The 19,285-nt window shown below is 42.3% G+C and overlaps 1 protein-coding gene across 1 annotated transcript in view; it reads left to right on the top strand.

Moving 5' to 3' along the window:
• Positions 1–19,285, top strand: part of OFD1 (OFD1 centriole and centriolar satellite protein) — a 1,865,993-nt gene that overhangs the window by 618,676 nt on the left and 1,228,032 nt on the right. The window contains exon 13 of the mRNA XM_044072530.1: positions 2,983–3,056. Coding sequence (XP_043928465.1) covers positions 2,983–3,056 — 74 coding nt within the window. The remainder of the gene's footprint in view (positions 1–2,982; positions 3,057–19,285) is intronic.

The raw sequence follows: 19,285 nt of genomic DNA, 5'->3' as shown, positions 1-19,285 counted from the left end.
TGAACTCTTGACTAGCACTGTGTTGAATTGAGAAGATTTGGCTTGTGTTTTTATTATTTATTATTAAATATTTGTAAACCTTTCAACTGTGTCTGTTTTGTGTAGAGATAATTTAAGCTCTAGAGTGCATTGCATGTATATAGTGATACTGTGCAAAGCCACTCCAATAAGCCTTGCTGTCTATCCACTTACTGTTTGGATAATAATATTGCACAGTATAATTGGATACCCATTGGTAAGGGCCTTTTTAGTAGCTGATAAGAGTAGTTGGTGGCAGTGATTGCTACCTTATAGTCTGGCAGGAGTGGGTATAGCCGGAGAACCTGTGCCAGCCTTCCCCAGGAGTGTCCGTGTGTTTATATATAAGCCAAATCTCAAAGTGTGTTTGTGTGTGTGTGTGTCAGCTACTTGTGCAGGGACAAGTAACACTAGTTGGACAGAGAGGGCACTGGAGGTTTTGGTTTACTACTCTGCTGAGATCTGTTCCCTATAGCTGTGCCAGTGGGGAGTTTAATTGGAGATCTGTAGAGAAAGGGAGAAACCAGCCCCAGACTGACTGTGATAACTGTGTGCTCTTATCCCTCCCAATGTGGACGCCCCTCATTGGTGCTAGTGGTGAGGATTGAGGCTCCTTGATTACTGTGCCAATGCACGGGCCTCACACTCCTACTCTGACATCTTAGAAAAACTTGAATTTTCCCAAGGCTTTTGCAAAGCCATTTTGTCTCTAAAGCCTAATTCATTCCTTTCCCTCCCATACCTTCCATCTTAGAAGAGACAACATGAATCTTTATCTGTGGAGGAAGAGGAGGAAGAAGAATTGGATTCCGATGAGGATTCCTTAATTTACTCATCTTAAATGCATTCTTCTGGACAACTTGCTTCATAATGTTGACACCTTGTCCCTTGACTCCCTTATAGAAGAGATTTCCTTTGGGGAGACTTTTACTAGAATGATGCATTATCTTGAATCAAATCAAGACGACACTGAAGTGCAATAACAATATTATTTGCTTGAGGTAGGGACTCCAAAACCTATGACTGTACCCACTGCTTTCGAGAACTTCCTGAATGCCTTTGCAACCACTTCTTCTCCTAATATCCAGCCTCTAGCTCTCAAAGACTGATGGGTTTTATGAGGTCCCTGAGGACATGAAGTTTCTCTACAAAAATCCTGATAGGGACTCTTCAGGATTTCTATCAACATTGATAAGCCCACCAAGCTTATATCTACAGCCAATGTGTTGCCATCAGATAGCCATAGGGCCATGGGCAGGTATGGTAGAAAGGTCTACACCTGTGTCACCTTGGCCTTTAGGGACCTAAATTATCAAACTCTGATGACAAAATACTTTGTCTATTCTAGGAGGAATTAGATAAAACTGTGGCTTAATGGACAGAATCTGAACATAAGACACAGGTGGTGCCCATGCTCAATCATACTACAGAAGCAGCCAGACTTTCTATAAAATGTAGTTATGCTGCAGATGCTTCCTCTTAGGGTGCAGCTACTGGCTCTGTCTTTTGGAATGAGCAGTATAAATGTAATAAAATTAGTTATGTCATAGGAAATGCATGAGTGAAGGGTGAAGATCAAAGTTACAGGGCTGTTTCTAGTCCCATCTTTATTTTGTTTATTAACCAGGTAAGCCCATTATTCCCAGACTTGATCAGTGAACACAGCCTGGTTACATGACTTGTTTAGAGGTATATATATTCCAAGAGGAAAATGAGTGTTTAAAAAAGAATACAGAATAAAGCTCACTAGCAGCTCAAAGCCGCTATACTTTGTGCTAAACTGGTAAACACCTATTTAAGAAGGTGTTAAGTTCAGTAAGACTGGCTAGTACAACTTTATATCCATCTGCCTGTGAATTAAGGTACTTCCCTTGGAATTCTAGATTTGATAACTGAAGTTTGAAACAAGGAATAACCTATTTCATGCATTGTACCCATTTTCCCTCAGTTTTGCTACTGCCTCTACTTAACCCGATTTCTTTTAATAGTTTTGAGGATCCCACACTTGTGAAGTTATTTTGTAGCAGTTTCTACTTTTCTTGGGTTGGTGTGTCTGCGAAAGACCATTATCAAGTCAGGGGCATGAAGCAAACTGGAACTTCCCTTAGTAATACCTTAGGAATGGATTTTTGTGTAAACTTGCCTAGAAATGAAAAAAAAAATAATTGTCAGAATATTAATAGTTATGGTAAGATAAGCTTTAATAACATATAACTTTTATAAAATTATTTCTGAACTATGAGATGAATACATAATATGCCTTTCTGCTGTGTTAAGGCTACTAAAACTCCTCCATTGTTTCATAGTGTAATGATGTTAGACGTGTTTGTCTGAAAGTAATGTAGACCTGAGACATTAGTGAAAAATACTATCTATATAATAATATCTGTAATATAATATAATAATAACTATAATATCTGAAACATGCAGTGTCCCAGGTTAGATGAAAAATGACCAGTCTTTGAGGAACTAAAGGTAGAATTGCTTTTTGTATGATGAACTAAAGCAGCTTTGAGGCTAATGAAGCCATTGGAGTCTGGTTCAATGCTAATGATAGAAAACTGTGGTGCTTTATCTACATCTGCTTAACTGTTTTATTGTAAATTTTTCACTGTATTCATCTTCATTTTTGTAAATTCTCTTTCTTACTTGCACTGTGGAGCTTTTTTTCCTCGGGCCTCCACTGAAAAGGGGCTTTTGCTCAGATGGACTATCTCAGTTAACAAATGTCAAATAAATAAGTAAATAAATTACTTAATTTACAATTCCAGTACTACCCTTCCAGAAGACATAATAAAATAGAATGATAGCACTCTAGTTTTGTCTTTTCTTTCCTAAATGTATTTTGCGGTGTATGTTGAAATACTTTATTGGGTATTGTGGTTTAGTTTCCTAGTCTGTCTGCACATTGTTTTAGATTCTTAGTCTTTCAAGTTTTGTTCATATTAAATTGTATTTCTTTAGATATCAGCTACAACTAAAAGAAGAATATCTAAAGAGAACTGAGAAAATCACAGAAGATGAAAAGAAGAACAAAGGTTGGTAGCACTCTTTTTACACTGATTTGCAGTTAAGTTTCTAGTTTCATTTGAAGAAAATAATCATCATAACTTCAACAGAATATGTCATTTCTACTTTACAGAAGTTGATAGTGTCCCATTATGCTGTTTACAGTTATCAGCTGTTGTGTGCCTTACATTCTGCCTGGACATTCATCTACTTTTGAAGTACTTGTGGCATACAAAATGTCATTTTATGCCTCCTTGTAACAGGAAAATTGTTAATGTAAAACTGCTAGAAAGTTAGATTAAGAAGCCTGTTGAATTGGGTCTTTAATATGTTTTAGCTTTCTGTAACTGTGAATCAGGTTTGATAGCTCCGACAACACTATCTCAACTCCTTTTGCCCAGTGCCAGTGTCTTGTGTGGGTTCACTGCTTGCTGCCATGTTCCCCAATATATAATTCTTGTCTTCACAGGTCAACCATTTAACTGGAATTGGGAATGTACTAACAAGCAGTCCTTGGTACAGATTTTTGCTAAGCAGTATACACTTCACCCCAGGTAACAAGCTGGATTAACCCATGTCACTCAGAAGGATGTAACTTAGTTCTTATGGAGTGGAGATTATTTATTTAATATGTGTTTACCGGGAATATCTGACTGGGACAGAGCCCATTTTCAGCAGAGGCCCAGGGCGAAACACTACAGATGCATATCTTTGGAATGTGGAAGGAAACCGGAGCACCCAGAGGAAACCCACACAAACACAGGGAGGACATGCAGACTCTGCACAGAAGGCACCCCAACAGAGAATCGAGCCAGAGAACCTCTTGCTGTGAGGCAACAGTGCTAACTGCTGCACCACTGCTCCACCCAAACAGATAAATAGATCCTTATGGCTGATGGTTTTGATTTTTTGGCTCCTGAACTTCTGAAATCTGAGAAGAATTATATGTGAAAAATGCTGTTTGACTGATGCTTGCCTCTGTAATATGCTAAAGTTTTTTTTTTTAATTTCTTTATATGACTGTGTTCAGCTATTTTTAAACTTGCCTCTCTCACAAACTTGCTTGGATATTTGTGTAACAAAACACATCAAAATTTAAGTTCACATTTTAAGATTAAATACCAAAGTTTCTCAGTTTTTCTTTATTTGGAATCAGGGTAATTGCCTTGAAACACTGTGGCAAATTTTATCATTTTGTAGGACACATTGAAGAGAATTGATTTATTTACCAAGCTTTAAAAGAATATTTATGGGTAGCTGTGCTAGGGATTTCAAATTAATTGCTTTTTGGATATCCTACAATTTGTGTAATGGGTAAACTCTTGGATAATAGCTCTTGACTGTAACAAACATTCACCCAAGCATTCATTTAAGGAGGTCACTGATGTTTGGCTAATACCTTTACCTAAGGTGCAGTGTCCTTGGTGTTGACTATATTAAGCCCAAGGTAAAAATGGACTTCAAAAATAATTTGCTTTATTTTTGACTGATTTACTCTTCGGTGAACATATCTTCACTCTTCTGACATGGATCTGTTTTTGCCATTAGAAACGTCTTTCTTTTTTTGCTTTTATTCTCCGACAGCTGATGTTTGATTTCACCTGTTACAGCATTATATGATGCATGTGTAAAGTTAATCACTTTCACTTTGATGTGAGATCACCATATCTCTGATTCACTTTGGGGCTCCAGGACTGTTGTATGCAATGGTAGAATTAAGTAAGCCAAAATATTACTTTTTTTCTTTTTTTTTAATAGAAGTATTTATTTGGAGACTGTCTCTTGTGGGCATCTTCAAAGAATCAAACCATCATGAGTTTGTCTGCTGAACAGACTGGTAAATGCTTTTGTTGCATTTTTTTCTTTCTTCAATGTTGATTAGTGCTCCAGATGAAACTGTATAGCCCAGAGTGGTTTCTGAAGAAATTACACTAGAACAATTGAGATACAGTAGAACAGTTAACACTGCTTCATTCCAAACACAAAACAAATCTATTTGTATTAGAACATTTTATTTAAAACAGCATACACAAATCCCAGTAACTGCTCTTGTCATAAGAATAATGGTGCTCCAACAACATGATACAACTAATTAAATACATTTGTTTATGTCATGTAACTACATAAACACCTATACAATACAAATAACTTTCTAATTCTGTAGAATATAAATCGGCTCCTTAAAGGTTACCATCTGAAATACTGACACTCGGAATGCAGACTCATGTAATGTGGAGACTGAATGAGAGAAAATCTGGAATTATACATACTAAGTCTAGCATTGCAGTTACTCAGAATATTCCTTTTTCATAGATGCATGGCAATCTTGGAGTTGGTTTATGTAAGTTCAGAGAATATGGGGGAGGGGGCACTGCAAAAAAACAAGTTGTTTGATTTTCACTCTTTTCCTGCATTTTTTTTCTGGTGTGTCAGGACTCTGCATTGCAAATCCCAACATTAAAATAGGGAGCCATCTTTTAGGGATATTGAAAGAAGTTATTTGACGGTAGATAGCTGAATTTATGAATGACAGAGAGTTTGCTGTCTGTGAATGCTGCAAATATTTAAAATAAAATTTCTGAAAATCATGTTTATAGGATAGCAGAATTCACAAGATTGTAGAAAACCCACCATTGAGACCTGTAGTGGCCAACGCTGTTTCAGAAATGGAAACCATGTCATTGTTGAAGTGGTGGTTAATTCAGTCCATCATTTATCAAGGATTCAGAGGATTTGATTATTCATCTAAAAGGTATTGTAGATGAGGAGATTTATTAGTAGTTATTCACGTGGAGACTGATTTTTTAGTAGTTATTGATGTGGCATTGTTATATTCAACTATCCTGAAAGAAGAAGGGTTAGAGTTTTATAGTAAGATGCTTCTTGATTTTAGCAGCTTAAGCTGTGACTGTAGTATGAAGTTATAATTATACAGTATGTTTTATTTAGATAGATTTTTATCAGCAAATAGTAAGAGTGACCATGAAGGGAGAGGTGGTTCCTATTTTTGCCAGTTGTATTAATTCCATTTTGAGAGCAAGTTATCATATGCAAAGCAACCTATGTGGAACATATAAAGTTGTATAAGTTCTGTACTGAGAATGCTTTTCTTAAATGGAGAAACGGTGGGACATCATTATGTTCATTTTTACTTTTAACAACCCATCTGTTACCATTGTTTAAATTGTAGCTACATAAAATGTTCAAAAGGTTATTTGTTTAGCTATTACCATTTTTAAAAAGAAGAGTAAGCTAAGAATAAAAATACACCACAACGAAGTTATGAGCAATAGCTATTTAGAGTATTCTAGCTTGCACTCTATATAGCTCAGGAATAATGTAGTTAAAGGACAGGTTATTAGAATTAATAGAGTGCTGCGGTAGCGTTGTCACCTCACAGTAAGACTTTGTCCTGTTCGATTCTCAGCTAGAGCGTCTTCTGTGTGGACACATGCGTGAATGGGCGTACCTTCATTGAAGGTTGTGCATCAGGGCCGGCAACTCGGCATGTAAAAATCTACCACCAATCATTAGCGGACTGGAGTTCTGCTGTGGCGACCCCTAACCGAGAAAAGCCAAAAGACACAACAACAACAACTGAAGTAGACATTTATGAGAAGGAAAACAAAGGATCTGAAGTAGTTAACTTCATTTGTTCATCAACCTGTGGGTATCGGATCCATATCGGATCCGAGCCGGCAGCTTTAAACAGCTAAGATCCGAGCTCCAAGCTCCTCCCCCTTACCCATAATCCCCTGCCATCCTTCTCTGACCTCAGATCTTGTTTGCTGCGGTTGAATCAGCAGCTTAGAACGAGTTCCAGGCGTGGGAGTTAGTCGTTTTGTGAGAAAAATCCTTATCTACCCTTTTTTTTCTTGTAGCTAAATTACTGTTGTGTGTGTTGCTCCCTAGTTAGAATTTTTAGTTATAAAATTTCACTGTTTTCTTTAGTGTAGTTTAATTTCCTCCCCATGTGTGTGAAGGTGTGTGTGTTGGGCCTTGTGTGTTTTTTAGTCAGACTATGTCTGAGGCCCCAAAAACCTTCTTAAATGCACTGAGTGTGGCCATAAGTTATCCCCAGCGGATGGCCACACTCTGTGTGTTATCTGCCTTGGGGTTGACCACCTCTCCTCAGGCTGCACTATTTGTGCAGTCTTCAACCCCAAGGTCCTAAAGGACAGGAGGTCGAAGTTGATTCTGGCGGGACTTTTGCCCCCCCGGACTCGACTTCATCGTCCTCTCCCTCATTTGATGTTGTGGAGAGGGTATTGTCGAGGGATTCGAGGCCCCAGGCTCCTTCTATGGTTCCAACCTGCACTCTCTCTCAGACGGGCCTATCTTCCATCATCCGGCCCCAGGGACAGCCTGCGCCTACATCCCAGATGGTTCCCTTGGAGGAACAAGATGTGGTTGGTGAGGCCTCTTCGGACAGCCCCCCCGAGGAGGTTCCTCACAAACGTAAGTGCAAGAGGAGGCACTTGGACTCACCTGAGTCCTTGATGGAGGACACAGACTTAGAGGAAGGGGAAGGATGTTCTTCATCCCACATTGCTGCAGTCCTAACACTTGGGTAGTCCGCTGTCCCAGTCGGCCCGAATACCAAAGTATAAGGCTGCGGCGTCGGTCAGTAGTGCGCTGACGCCAGGGTCAGGGGGTACAAATGGTTGGCGTTCTGAGATTTTTTTTCTTGCCTCAGTATTTTACTGGATGTCAGAAAAAGTGAATAACTGTATTTCTTGTGAAACAGATACCTCATAGGGATTACCATACCTTGTGTATACCTTGCTTAGGGCCTGAGCACGACGTTGTTGGGTCGCGTTTGTGCTAGATTTAACAAGCACGATAAAGAGAAGATTAAATTGTGCCAGGTTAGTTTTGGGAAGCGGTGTAATTATAAAATGGGATGCTCCGGCGCCCGCTCAAATCAAAAAGCGAAGGGAAAAACCAAGCAAGGCTGGAAGAAGAGCCAGAGGTTCAGCCAGAAATTTCTTTGGAATCCCAGGGAGAGACTTTATTACTAAGATGTGACTTCTCAGGAGGTAGGCCAGGCGGAAGGGGCTTCTCAGGTAGCTGTTCTTCCCTCCCTTCCTAAGGTGGTTAGGCCCTCCCTGCTGTTTCAAAGGCTTCTCCCAGGGGCAGGCCAAGTTTTGTTTCAGGTGTTACCCTAGTTCTTCAGGGTCTGTACCTAAGAAGCATATGCTTAAGATGGCAGAAGATTTGATTACAATGATTAGAGGTTCTATGCCCCCTCCTGATAAGAGGCCTAGGGTGGAACCTGAGCTTGGGAGTTTTGAGCAGTGTTCGGATGCTTCTGAGTCTTGACTGAGACTTGCAGGAGTATTCCCTTACTCTGATTCTGATGTGGATGATTCTACTCCTTCTGCTTCTCCTCCTGAGGATTTTTCATTTTCAGAGACTCTTCATTCCATGAGGGAGCATTTTAAGTGGGAAGGTCAGGATTTCTCTGATTCCAGGAAAAGGCTTAGGGAATTTTTGTTTCTACCCCAGCATAGGCCTTTAGCTATACCTCCTGTTCTAGTTGTGGTGGAGGATGTTTTTGCAGAGGCTTCTCTGAACCCTGATTCTTTGCCTCCTGCTCCAGTTAAACCGGATAGATATTATAGGGTGCCTGAAGCTCATAAGTATCTTTTTAAGAGTCCTAGGGCAGACCCAGAAACTGTTTCACAGGGGCCTAAAGGTGTTAAGGCTTCTGTTGTTAAAAATCCTGTTCCTCCGGATAAAGAGGCAAGGGCTTTGGATAGATGGGGAAAGAAAGTGTATACTTCTTCCAGTTTGGCCATGAGAGCTTTGAATTGCCAGTTTCACATGTTAAAATATCAAAATTATCTCCTTTCACAATTAAAGTCTAAGGTAGATGCTTTGGCGGAAGGTATTGAGTGTAAAGAGTTGCAGGATTTAGTTCATGTTTCTGAACAGGTGGGTAAGCATTCTTTGCAATGTGGTTTTGATGCTGTGCAGGCCTCTTGGTGGCTGCCACTGGTTCGTTCTTGCCTGGCTGAGGGATCAGAATTTAGCTGAGCATGTGAAGACAAGGATTTTAGATGCTCCTTTACAATCTGATGTGTTGTTTGGTTCGCCTGTGGAAGCAGTTCTAAAGAAAATGGAAGACAAGGCTAAGTCTATGCAGACTGTTAAAGATTTTTGCAGGTTCAGCCTCCGTTTAGTAGAAATTGGCCTACCAAGGGGTGGACATATCCTGCTTATGATTCCCAGTCTAGGGCAGAGCTCAAGGTTCTTTTAGGCCTAGAACAGGAGTTCACCTGCTCAGTCTTCTGGTGATGGCAGGGGTCAGTCCTTTCGTAAACAGACCCAATGACCTGCCTTTTCAGCTGCCAGAATCTTCTCGTCTGGCAGCACCTTTGGGAGGAAGGTTGGCACTCTTCAAAGAAAACTGGAGTTTAATTACCCAAGACAGATGGGTATTGGATATCATTCACCACGGTTACAGGTTTTATTTCCATACCTTGCCTCCTTTCAAAGGCATGCCAGACATTCCTCCTCAGCAAAGGAAAGAGGCTCACAGGCAAATTTCTCTGTTGCTCCAAATTGGGGCCATTCAGCCGGTTCCTGTGCCAGAAAGGGGCCTATTTATTCTCGCCTGTTCCTAGTACCAAAAGGGGAACACGTGGAGACCAATTTGGATCTGTCTATCCTCAACACTTATCTGGACATTCCCAAGTTCAAAATGTTGACATTACAACAGCTTTTACCTATGCTGGGCAAGGATCACTGGATGGTAACTTTGGATCTCAAGGAAGCTTACCTTCATGTTCCTATCAGACTAATTTGCAGGAAGTATCAATTCTCATTATCAGTTCTCTGCATTGCCCTTTGGCTTATCTAGTATTCACAAAGGTTCTGGCTCCAGTGATAGCTTTCTTCAGGCAAAAAGGAATACAAATCTATCCTTATTTGGACGACTGCCTGCTTCTGGCTCAAGGAAAGGACGTGCTTCTTCAGCATTTGGAATATGTGATAGCAGTGCTAAGATGCCTAGGGTATTCTGTGAACGAAATAAAGTCCAGTCTAGTACCCTCTCAAGACATGTGCTTTCTGAGACTGAATACAGCATCCCAGATGGCCTTTTAACCCCGGACAAACAAAAGAATCTTTCTTTACTTCCATCAACTGTCTCATCAGTCCAGGCTGACTGCAAGGACAGTCCTTCAAGCCTTAGGGTTCATGGCATCTTGTATTCTGGTACTTCCCAATGCCAAACTGCATATGAGGAAGCTACAATGGTATCTCAAAAATGTATGGACACAGCACTGCCAGGATTTGGACACTGTCATTCAAATAATACCTTGCATTCAAAAGGAATTTTTGTGGTGGGCTCAGGAATGTCACCTAAACAAGGGAGTCAGATTCTAACGACAGATGCCTCAGACACAGCTTGGGAGCTCATCTGAATGGAAAGTGGATACAAGACAAGTGGCCTGCCAGACTGCAGCATCTACATATCAACATGAAGGAGATGTTAGCAGTCCAGTTTGCATTACTGGCTTTCAAGGATTTACTTCTTCCAGGGCAGGTGTTGATTCTAACAGACAACACAACTGTCATGTGGTACATCAACAAACAAGGGGAACACATTCTTATCCTCTATGCAGGCAAGCAATGATTTTGTGGGAGACTGCGTTGCAACTGAATCTTCAAGCAAGGTTTCTACCAGGAGCACAGAACTCCTTAGCAGATGTGTTAAGCAGGCAAATCATGGATCCCCACGAGTGGAAACTGGATCTTCATGTATTTCAGACATTGACAGTGTCCTGGGGAACTCCAGACATAGATCTGTTCTCTTCTCCACTAAACCACCAGCTGCCAAAGATTTGCACCTAAGGTTTCATCACACAGCCTGGAAAGTGGATGCTCTTTCTTTCAGTTGGAAAATCTTCATGTGTATGCCTTTCCACCTCTGCCTCTCCTCCCAAAGGTACTCCTAAAGGTCAGACAGGACAAGCCAAGGATGATTTTAATAGCTCCAGATTGGCCTCGGCAGCACTGGTACCCATTGCTGAGGAGTCTGGTAAGGAAGCCTCCATGGCCCTTACCTTTGATTCCACACCTATTGTCTCAAAAGGACGGGCATCTACTCAATGTCAAGCTTCACTCTCTTCATCTGACAGCCTGGCATATTCTGTTTTGAACCATAGCAGGTCTCAGCTTCCTCAACAAGTTTTGAATGTGATTATGGAAGCCAGAAGACCTAGCACAAGGAAAGTGTACGCAGGAAAATGGAAGAGATTTTATTTTGGTGTGCAGCAAAGGATTTGGATGTTTCTGAGCCAAATTTGAGTGTGGCTCTTCAATATCTTACTGAGTTATTGGACAAAGGTTTGTCTTTCTCTTCCATTAAGATTCATGCTGCAGCAATTTCAGCTCACTATGATTGTGACCCACCATTGTTTTCACATCCTTTGTTTAAGCAATTTCATAGAGGGCAAAGAATATAAGACCCCCGTAGAGCTCCTACTCCTGCTTGGGACCTCAATTTTGTGTTGGAGAAACTTACTCTACAACCTTTTGAGTACTGCTGAATTGAAATACTTGTCATGGAAGACTGCTTTTTATTGGCCATTACTTAAGGGTTTCTGAATTGCAGGCCCTTATGGCGGTTGAGCCTTTTTGATTTTCCATAAGGATAGGGTATCATTTAATCCTTCCTTTATGCCTAAGGTGGTCTCTAGTGTGGCTTTAAACCAAACTATTCATTTGCCCACTCTTTTGCAGATCCCCAAAATAAGGAAGATTTTGCACACTTTAGATGTACACAGGCAGTTGCGTTATTATTTAAGCAGGACTAAGGATTTTAGGCAGTCTCGGCAGTTGTTTGTTTCTTTTGCTTTGAGTTCTCAGGGCAAGCCTGTGTCAAAACAAACTATTTCTAAGTGGATTGGGTTTTGCATTGCATTTTGTTATTCCCATCATGGCAAGGAGATTCCAGCTGGGATCAGGCCTCATTCCACTAGGGCTACTGCCACTTCAACAGCATTTCTAAGGGGGGTGGCAACTAAGGATATTTTAGAGGCAGCTACTTGGAGTTCAGTGCATACTTTCTCTAAGCATTACCACCTTCCTCTCTACTCTAAATCTAGGGCTGGTTTTGCCACGGCTATTTTGCAGGGCATGTTGACAGCTCCAGCTTCTTTATGATTTGCCAGCCGGCTTACCTCTGCTTTGGGATTCTACCCAAGTGTTAGGACTGCAGCAATGTGGGATGAAGAACATAGTACAGTTTTGTACCTACCATAAATGTAGATGTTCAAGATCCACATTGCTGCAGTCAACCCTCCCTCCTTCCCTCTGTGTTTAGGGGTGGTTGTGTGGGTGGGTTGTACTGTAAATTGTATATATTGTATATATATATATATTTGGTACAGGAGTGTTTGGTGTTTTTTGGTTTTGGCCTTATCTTTTTAGGGTCTTCTGACATCTGGGGCAAGAAAAGACTGAGGATATGACGTCGGTCATGCACATTTGTACCCTGACGTCAGACTAATCAGCCTTATACTTTGGTATTACTGGGACAGCGGACTACCCAAGTGTTAGGACTGCAGCAATGTGGATCTTCGAACATCTACATTTATGGTAGGTACAAAACTGTACTTTCCCCAAGGTCACCCCCTGAGGACGTCTCCTTCGAAGACATCATGGAAATGCTTAGAATTAGAGGGGGGTGGTCAGCCCCCAAACCTTCCTCGGATGAGTCTGTGTTTCTGGAGGTGTTTGACACAGACCCACCTACCTCTTGGGTGTCCCCTCCCGCCGATCCCCTGGTAGATCTGATTACTACCAGGGCATGGAAGGAACTGGACACTGTGGAGCCCATTCCTAAGAGACCATATAGAATCCTCAGTCCCCCCACTGATAGGACGGTTTGGAGCAAGGGTGCTCCAGTAGATGCCATGTTGGTGGCAGCCGCCACCAAGAAGGAACTATCCCAGGAGAGTTCCTCAGTCCACCCTCCCAACAAGGAGTCTCGGACGATGGACCACCTGGGGAAGCAGATGTTCTCTTCAGCTACCTTCTCCGTAAGGTCGCTGAATTATATGGCACACGTGATACGACTCCAGCGGGATCTCATCAAGGAATACACTGGGTCGCCCCCAGAGTCCATGTCAGCCGAGGATAAGAAAGTATTCTCAGCTCAAATGGCCACTCTTAAGTCCATTTCGAACACCTCTATGCGGCTCCTTTCCCATGCTACGGAAGGAGCCCGCTAGAGCTAGCAGAGGGGGCATTGTCTTACGACAACATGCTTGGCTCCGCTTTTGCGATTTTGCGGAACCCTTCAAGGCGTCCTTTGCAAATGCCCCTTTTGACGGTTTTTCGCTATTTGGCAAGACCGTCCATGACACGCTGGTCCAGAACGAGAAAGACGGGAAGACGTCTGCCGTCAGAGTCCACTTCTCGGCTCCCCAGAGGTCCTTCTCCAGGAACCAAAGGGGACAAAAGAAGATGTGGTTCTGGAAGTCTCGACAGTCCTGTTTCGCTCCGGACCCCTAGTCCTTCAGAGGCAGAGGAGGACCGGGTGGATGCCGGCCCAGAGGCAGAGGGGGACCGAAGAATTTCGGGTCGATAGAACCCTTTTCAGATTGGCCCGTGCAGCAGCCCTGAAGGGTTACCCAACAGTTCCACTCTGGAGGCAGTTGGGGGGGGCGCTTCTTGAGGCACCTAGTAGTTTGGGAGTCCATTACAACAGATCACTGGGTGATTCGAATCATATCCAGAGGTTACAAAATTCCCTTTCTGTATCCCCCTCCCAGACCACGGAGCCTCGCCGATGTCCCACCCAATCAAAGGGAGGCAGCAGCCGCAGAAATAAACCAGCTGCTAGAAAAAAAGAGAGATCCAGCACGTCCCCCGAGACCAATCCGGATTGGGCTTTTACTCCAGGTTCTTTCTGGTGCCAAAAAAGACGGGGGACTTAAGGCCAATCCTTGACCTGTCCTTTCTAAACCTGTCAGTGGCCAAAGAGAAGTTCCGGATGGTCACCATTCAATCCATTCTCCCACTCTTACAGGAGAACGACTGGATGTTCTCGATAGACCTCAAGGATGCGTACTACTACATTTTGATGGACAGACGATCCAGAAAGTTTCTCCGCTTCCGGCTAGGAGCCAGACACTATCAGTTCAGGGCCCTTCCTTTTGGTCTCACCACAGCCCCCAGGGTGTTCACCAAAGTTTTGGCAGTTGTAGCGGCCCACTTGAGACTCCAGGGAATACAGGTCTTCCTGTACCTGGACGACTGGCTCCTGACCACCCCCACCAGGCATCTACTATGTTCAGCCAGAAATTACTTCCTTCACTTGGCCTCCCGGCTGGGAATCACAATCAACCTCAAGAAATCTTCCCTTCAACCAACCCAGATCTTAGACTTCATAGGAGCCAGGTTAGACACAAACCTATTGAAAGTCTTCTTAACTCCGGACCGGCTTCGAACTCTGAAGCTCCACATACTGGCCCTTCTACAATCCTCGGCTCCTCCAGCGGAATTGGTTCTGAGGGCTCTAGGTTCCATGGCGGCAACAATCGATCTGCTACCCTTAGCACGCTTGAAAATGAGGATACTACAATGGACCTTGCAGGTTCAATGGTCCATCCTGCAACATCCACTGAGTTCACCCATTTCCCTCAGCAGGGTACCACACTCTCACTGTACGAGTGGTCTCTGAACCTCAGAATAGCGAAGCAAATCTTCCTCAAGTGGGGTCAACCTTTACAAGCTGGGCAGAGCATAGAAAATTTGATCCATTTACAGCTCCGATACCAGCAGTGTTAGAATTTTTGTCAACTTTATTCGACCAAGGTGCTAGCTCTTCTACGGTCAAAGTCCAATTAGCCGCGATTTCCCATTATCATGTGGGAAGTGACTTAGGTCCCTTAGCCTCTTCCAAATTATGTAAGACTTTCTTAAAAGGTACTTTCCTGTTAAAGACGCAGTCCCTCCATGGGATTTAACCCTTGTTCTCCAGTCTCTGCTCTGGTGGATCCAGTCCCCGGACCTCCAGAAAGGGCGTACCTTTTCTATGTCCCCTCCTCTAGCCACGGTGACCACGGATGCTTCTCACCTAGGGTGGGGGGGGGCACTGTATGGGCAGAACCGTCCAAGGCACGTGGACCCATTCAGAGACCTTGTTGCATATCAATGTCCTAGAGATGAGAGCGGTGCTTTTGGCGTTGCAAGCACTCCAGGCCCTTCTTCCTTTAGGGACAGTTGCAGTTCAGACAGACATGTCAGTGGTCTGGTATATCAACAAACAGGGGGGAACCAGATCCTACCCACTTTGTCGAGAGGCCATGAGAGTTTGGGAATAGGCGCTCTCCACCAACCACTTTCTCATAGCGACGCACATTCCGGGTCGGTCGAACATTTTGGCAGACAGGCTGAGTCGAACCATACTCTCATCGTACGAGTGGTCTCTGAACCTTAGAATAGCGAAGCAAATCTTCCTCAACTGGGGTCAACCTTGCTGTGATCTCCTCGCGTCTCCTTCAAACACAAAGTGCAGCGACTACTTCGCTCTAATTCCCCCACCAGGGGAATCCCCCAGAGACGCTCTGGTGCATGATTGGCCATCCGGTCTACTTTATGCTTATCCCCCTCTTCCCCTAATGCTAAAATTCTTGCAGAAAGCCCATCAGTTGGGGAGCAGAGTGATCCTCATAGCCCCATTCTGGCCTCGTCAAATGTGGTTCTCATGCCTATAGTCTCATCTATTGAATCCTCCATGGATTCTAGATCCCACCCCGGATCTGATCTCTCACCCACTAGGATTATCAATCCCGAATCTGGACAACTTCAAGCTCACAACTTGGTTGATCCAGTTCCAGTAATAGCTAGAACTCCCGGTATCTCGTCCTCTGTTAAGGCTATTTTAGTAGCCGCTCATAAACCTTCTACGGGAAAGGTTTATAACAGCAAATGGAAACGCTTTACAATATGGGCGGAGCATAGAAAATTCGATCCCTTTACAGCTCCGATACCAGCAGTGTTAGAATTTTTGTCAACTTTATTTGACCAAGGTGCTAGCTCTTCTACGGTCAAAGTCCAATTAGCCGCGATTTCCCATTATCATGTGGGAAGTGACTTCGGTCCCTTAGCCTCTTCCAAATTATGTAAGACTTTCTTAAAAGGCACTTTCCAGTTAAAGACGCAGTCCCTCCATGGGATTTAACCCTTGTTCTCCAGTCTCTGACAGCCCCTCCGTTTGAACCTGCAGCTTTGGTGGAACTAAAATATTTATCTTGGAAGATGGCCTTTCTCATTGCTATCACTTCGGCTAGAAGGGTTTCTGAGCTTCAAGCCCTTTGCACCAAACCTCCATACTTGGTCTTCCATAAAGATAGAGTTTCCCTCAGGACCAATCCCTCCTTTCTACCCAAAGTTGCTTCTAAGCCCAATATCAATCAATCTATTAATTTACCAGTTTTCTTTCCAAATTATCAAAACAGGGATGAATACAAACTACATTCTCTGTTCGTACACAGGCAATTGAGATTCTACTTGCACAGGACTACTGAACATAGGAAATCTAAGCAACTCTGTGTATCCTTTGCTAAATCCTCTTTGGGCAAGCCAGTGTCAAAAGTTACATTGTCCAGATGGATTTCCCAATGTATACTTCTTGCATATAAGAGATCTGGCCGGCCTGAACCTGAAGGAGTCCACGCTCATTCTACCCGATCGATTTCTACTTCTGCTACCTTTTGCTCCAGAGTGTCCTTGGATGACATTTGTGCAGCAGCCACTTGGGCTTCATCCCATACTTTCATTAACCATTACAAGTTGGATATAATTTCCAGAGGGAGAGCATCCTTCGGCTCTGCAGTGCTCCGGAATATCCTTCCATGAGGACCTCCCAAGTTTGGGTAGCTGGGGACTCTGTCCCACAGGTTGATGAACAAATGAAGTTAACTACTTCAGATAAAGAAGTTATGTACTCACCATAATGTTCCATCTGAGTAGGTAAACTTCATTTGTCCCCCCCCATCCTGCTAACCTATAGTGCATCCTAGAAGGATTCCTTGTCCTTTTTCTCCGGATAACACCAGGTTAGGATGTGCAGATGATCCTTTGTTTTGTAATGTTTTGTGTTACTATAGCAAACTCGATCTGAGGTCAGAGAGGGATGGCAGGGGGTTATGGGTAAGAGGGAGGAGCTTGGAGCTCGGATCTTAGCTGTTTAAAGCTGCCGGCTCGGATCCGATATGGATCCGATACCCACAGGTTGCTGACAAATGAAGTTTACCTACTCAGATGGAACGTTATGGTGAGTACATAACTTCTTTTTTATGTACTTGTTTTAAAGAGAGGAGGTTGTCCTGTAGATATTTCAAAGAACATGGTTGAGAAAGAGGCACAAAATAGACAAAAAAAAATAAGACAGTAGATGATTGTTAACCAGAAAGATTATAATAAGGTTAGAAACAAACAGCTGGCAATGGTGATGTCTTAAACCGCAGATACATAAATGCATTGCATATTATCCAAAATAATTGGTCTGTTTTAACTAGCAACGAAAGGATTATAAAGCAGTTTGGGGAACTCCTGATTTTGTTTGTTTGTGTCTTTTGGCTTTTCCCGGTTAGGGGTCGCCACAGCGGAACTCCGGTCCGCTAATGATTGGCAGTAGATTTTTACGTACCGAGTTGCCAGCTCTGATGCACAACCTTCAATGAAGGAATGCCCATTCACGCGTGTCTCCACACAGAAGACGCTCTAGCTGAGAATCGAACCGAACAGCGTCTTACTGTGAGGCGACAACGCTACCGCAGCACCACCACCGCAGTATAGAACTTATGATTTTGTTATGAAAGAAAAAGTAATTTATCAAAATTATTTTGCTAAAGCAGTAAGACAAGACATTTGAATTCAAGTGTTGATTGTGAACTTAAAGCTGTAGTCCCTTGTGAAAGTTGTCAGTGCATGAACATTAATAAAGGCTTGAAGGTGAAAGTCAGGAGAAGTGATTGGAATATTTCAGAGATATTTCTGTTTAAAGGAGAACCATGCCCACAGAATGAAAAATATGTTTATTTCATCAAATATTGATGTTTCCTACCTTTTAACACTTCTTTTGGACTTTTTTATATTTTAAATGTAATTCCAGTCTGTCCACATAAGGTCTGGCATCTTGATTTTTTTACTATTTTTAGTGTACATTCAGGTATCCAACAATGCAGTGTTTGGCTTTAAAAAATTACATCATAGTTCCTACGTTCCTGTTAATGGATTGACTTTACATGTATTTTCACATATACCCTGCTTTCTTTTAGTCAGTCAGGCTTAATTACCATTTCTTGCTTTTCAATGACTACTTAAAAGACAAACACGGATAATCACAGAGAACAGTATTCTCAGCACATGATCTTGTTATCTCCTGCTGTGAGCTATCAATCACAGCAGCAAACAGCTCAAATTTGTCACTTTGAGAGATACTAAGGAAAGAATGCAAAAGTAGAAATGGACCCAGTCAAGGCTTCAGGTTCCAGGATAAAAATGTGTTAATAAAGTCCAACAGAGACACAAGCGCTTTCACAGAATTGCTTCTTCACGTGTATGAGATACAAAGTAATTGTCCTTCTAATATACTCCACAAAAAAGTCACATGTTGCATCTCTTGTCACACGATCAAATCAAACACTCAATTAATTAATTAATGACAAAAAACACATAAACATAAAATATTGACCAAAAATATTAGAACAGAAAGTTCAACTTATTGGAAATCAAAACTAATACAGGAACTATCATCTACGTAGTAGTTTGGACTTAAGCTTTAGTTTTAAAGGGACCTGCTCATTCAGGCCATGTCTAGCATCTCCCATGAGCCTAACTATCCACTTAGCTTCTAATTCTTCAGTGGAACTACGTATATCGCCCCCTCTCATTTGTATTGAGATTTTACCAATGGCTGCAAATCTAAAGATGTGTGGGGCTAGTATTCATAATGTGCTTAGCCAGTGCACTTATTTTATTGCTCTTATTAATATGATATACATACTCACAAATTCTTTCTTTTAAAGTCCTATTTGTCTTCCCAATATAAAACTTCCGGCATTCTAAGCAATGTGCCAAGTAAACTATATGTTTACTCTCACAACTGGCACTGACCCTAAATATATACATTTTAAGTTGATCAGGATGATAAAATTCAGAACTACTGTGTGTATACACACAATATGAGCACTTGCCACATAGTTTTGTCCCTACCTCTCCTTGTATACTATAA

This window comes from Protopterus annectens, chromosome 5.part0, assembly GCF_019279795.1.
Source record: "Protopterus annectens isolate FY-2018-M chromosome 5.part0, PAN1.0, whole genome shotgun sequence".
Taxonomy (NCBI): Eukaryota; Metazoa; Chordata; order Ceratodontiformes; family Protopteridae; genus Protopterus; species Protopterus annectens.
Note: the sequence above shows the minus strand (reverse complement) of the source record. Positions and strands in the feature narration are given on the sequence as shown.